Below are 2,525 nucleotides of genomic sequence, written 5' to 3'. Positions count from 1 at the left end.
CATCTTAAAACAGCCCTAAGATTTTTGTAGAAGATAGAACAAGCGCAGATGTAGTCATTTAGCTGCTTTGGTTTGTTTAAAAGGGGACATGCACAATATTAAACATGAATGTTGATTTATTGCAACCGAGTTAGTGTAAACACAATCTGAGGATGAAAAACTTGTTCATGCACAATTCATGTAATATGTGAAAAAGTGAGCAGAAATCCATCAACTAAATACGTCTAATTTCCAATTATCTTCAGGCAAACCCCTGTACTGAAGCTTGGTATGCAATTAAGCAGAACTACTTACTTTGTGAAGGAAGGAAAGGACACATAAGCCACACAATTTCCACCTTTACAGTGTACATTTTGGTAGGTGTGTAGCCAAATTTTCTGCTCAGCCCTGGAAATCTGCTCTCCCCCTCCCCCCCTCAGTTCAGGGAGTATAAATGTCTCCACAAGCTGGACTGGACTCTAGTGGCTGAAATATAAAACTGCATGCAGAAAGCATTGCAACAGGGTTGCAACAGTCAGTGACAAAGCAATAGCTCAACACTTTTATGTACAGTACATGCAGCAAAATGCCCATCCTCCTGTAGGAAAACTGAGATATTCTGCTGCCTATAAATAACTAATACAGTGTGTGGGATGATGAATTTGGAGAATTAAAGTAATACTGGAAAGATGTGAAAAACACAATATTGATTACGATTTGTTTTTGGACTTCAGTCAAGGAGGAACTGTTTTAGTAATAACCAATTTGCTGTTTTAATATTTTTTATTTTAGTACTAAACTCAATTTTCATGGTAGCTCTCCCAAAACTATGGAATGATCTTTCTTCTGCCATACATTGCCTCCATATTGCCCTTGACTATGTGTGAACTAGCCTGCACATTTACAGTATGTGCACTGTGTTCTACAAGTAATTTTGAATAATGTTTTGATTCAGTACAAAGCTGAGCTGAGTTTGGTTGAGTGCTTAGCCATTAAACCTACTATTCTAATACAAGGACTGACACTCAAAACGTCTCTGTGTTGAACATGAATCTGCTTAAATTTATAAAATGAAAGTCGTGGCCTAAATGTCTCTGAAATCCACAATAACAAAGAGGCCTGCGCGTTCCCTGTCCGCGCTCCCGTCACAGAGCCAGGTGGGTGTGGTTAGCAGCAGTGTATAGCCTGTTAGCTCCTCGTCCAACCGGCAGCACTTGCTCACTCGGACCACATTGACGGCCGCAGTGAGATCCTGCAGAGAATCCAAGGCCAGTAGCAGTTCTTCGGCTTTCAGCGGACGTTCTGTTTAGACGCTACAATGGTAAGTATAATTTTGGTTTTGTAAAGAAACGTTCGCTCCAGTTAAATCTCATTTTTGCTTATTCACGGAGTCTCATTGAGATCACAGTCTAGGCCTTATTTATCTTCCAGTCAATATTTTTGCAGTGTGTGCGCCAATGGGGCAAGTCTGAGCTGCTCCCTGTGTGTCCTTCTGTAGCAGAAACCCCCCATGTCAGAAATAGCTCTTGCCCTCAGTGACTGGCAGTAAAACTAAACTGGCCTGGATGATGAGCAGGTGCTGATGATTAGTCCACGTCCAGCACGTAGGAGAAAAAGAGAATAAGGGATTTAACACGGACAATACAGTGCTTTTATTGCATCTGTTATAGCAATAGTCCAGTATTTTTTTTTCTAACTTTGAAGACAGTATTGTTTGATTGTAGAAAATAACATTCTAGATTGAGACAGTGTGTTATGCGCCGTTCGCACCAGTCAGTGAGCGAACGAGAAAGAGGCGGACCCCGGTAGCAGACTTCGATGAAAGCAGTGATTTATTATGTACAGTGATGAGTAAAAAGAGACTTCTCTAGTTGTGGAGAGGAGGGGGGCAGTAGCGACAACAGCTCCGATGACTGCACCTCCAGAATCCGCAGTCCAAGCTCTACATGTACGACGCCCAGGGTGCAGCAGAACCGCAGCAGAAGCAGCACCTTCTCTTGCCCTTTACAGTGCACCAGCCCCATACCGTCAGTTTCCGGGAGGAAACTGAGGCTCTGCTATGCAAGTCATCCCAGTCCTGCTCCGGTGCTAAGATAAGTGCTAAGATAAGTCGTCATCAGAGGGACAGTCCATGGGGGGAACACAAAACAGTAGCTGGCTAGGGGATAAATACATACAAATAACGAAAGAGCACGGAGAAAAAATGGCCTAGAGACTAGAAGGAACTGGGGAGTGACTGAGGAGTGAAACCGGGTAATATAGTGAGCAACCTAATCTAGTGCAGCTGGTGATAAGGGAGTGAGGAACAGGTGAACGTGATTAGTGTTAATGGGCAAGAGACAATAGGGAAGGTGAGGGAGGCCAGAGCGGCCGAGCAAACCTGACACAGTGTTAGTATTTCTGATTTATAGTAAATGTAGGCAATTCAACTTGAACAACAATTTGAAAATGGTTTCTCCTTACAGTAGAAATCAGAAACACTTGTTATGCATAGTATAAAAGGATACAAAAAATATATATCTACTGTATCTCTCTCTCCATATATA

The 2,525-nt window shown here is 42.4% G+C and overlaps 1 protein-coding gene across 1 annotated transcript in view; it reads left to right on the top strand.

The window, feature by feature from the left end:
* Positions 1–1,154: 1,154 nt before the first annotated feature.
* LOC109964367 (tubulin alpha-4A chain) overlaps positions 1,155–2,525 on the top strand; it is a 6,371-nt gene continuing 5,000 nt past the window's right edge. The window contains exon 1 of the mRNA XM_020607634.1: positions 1,155–1,300. Within this exon, the coding sequence (XP_020463290.1) occupies positions 1,298–1,300 (3 nt within the window). The 5' untranslated portion in view covers positions 1,155–1,297. The remainder of the gene's footprint in view (positions 1,301–2,525) is intronic.

Source organism: Monopterus albus, unplaced genomic scaffold (assembly GCF_001952655.1).
Source record: "Monopterus albus unplaced genomic scaffold, M_albus_1.0 scaffold88.1, whole genome shotgun sequence".
Lineage (NCBI taxonomy): Eukaryota > Metazoa > Chordata > Actinopteri > Synbranchiformes > Synbranchidae > Monopterus > Monopterus albus.
The sequence above is the reverse complement of the archived record's forward strand: the minus strand, read 5'-3'. Positions and strand labels throughout refer to the sequence as shown.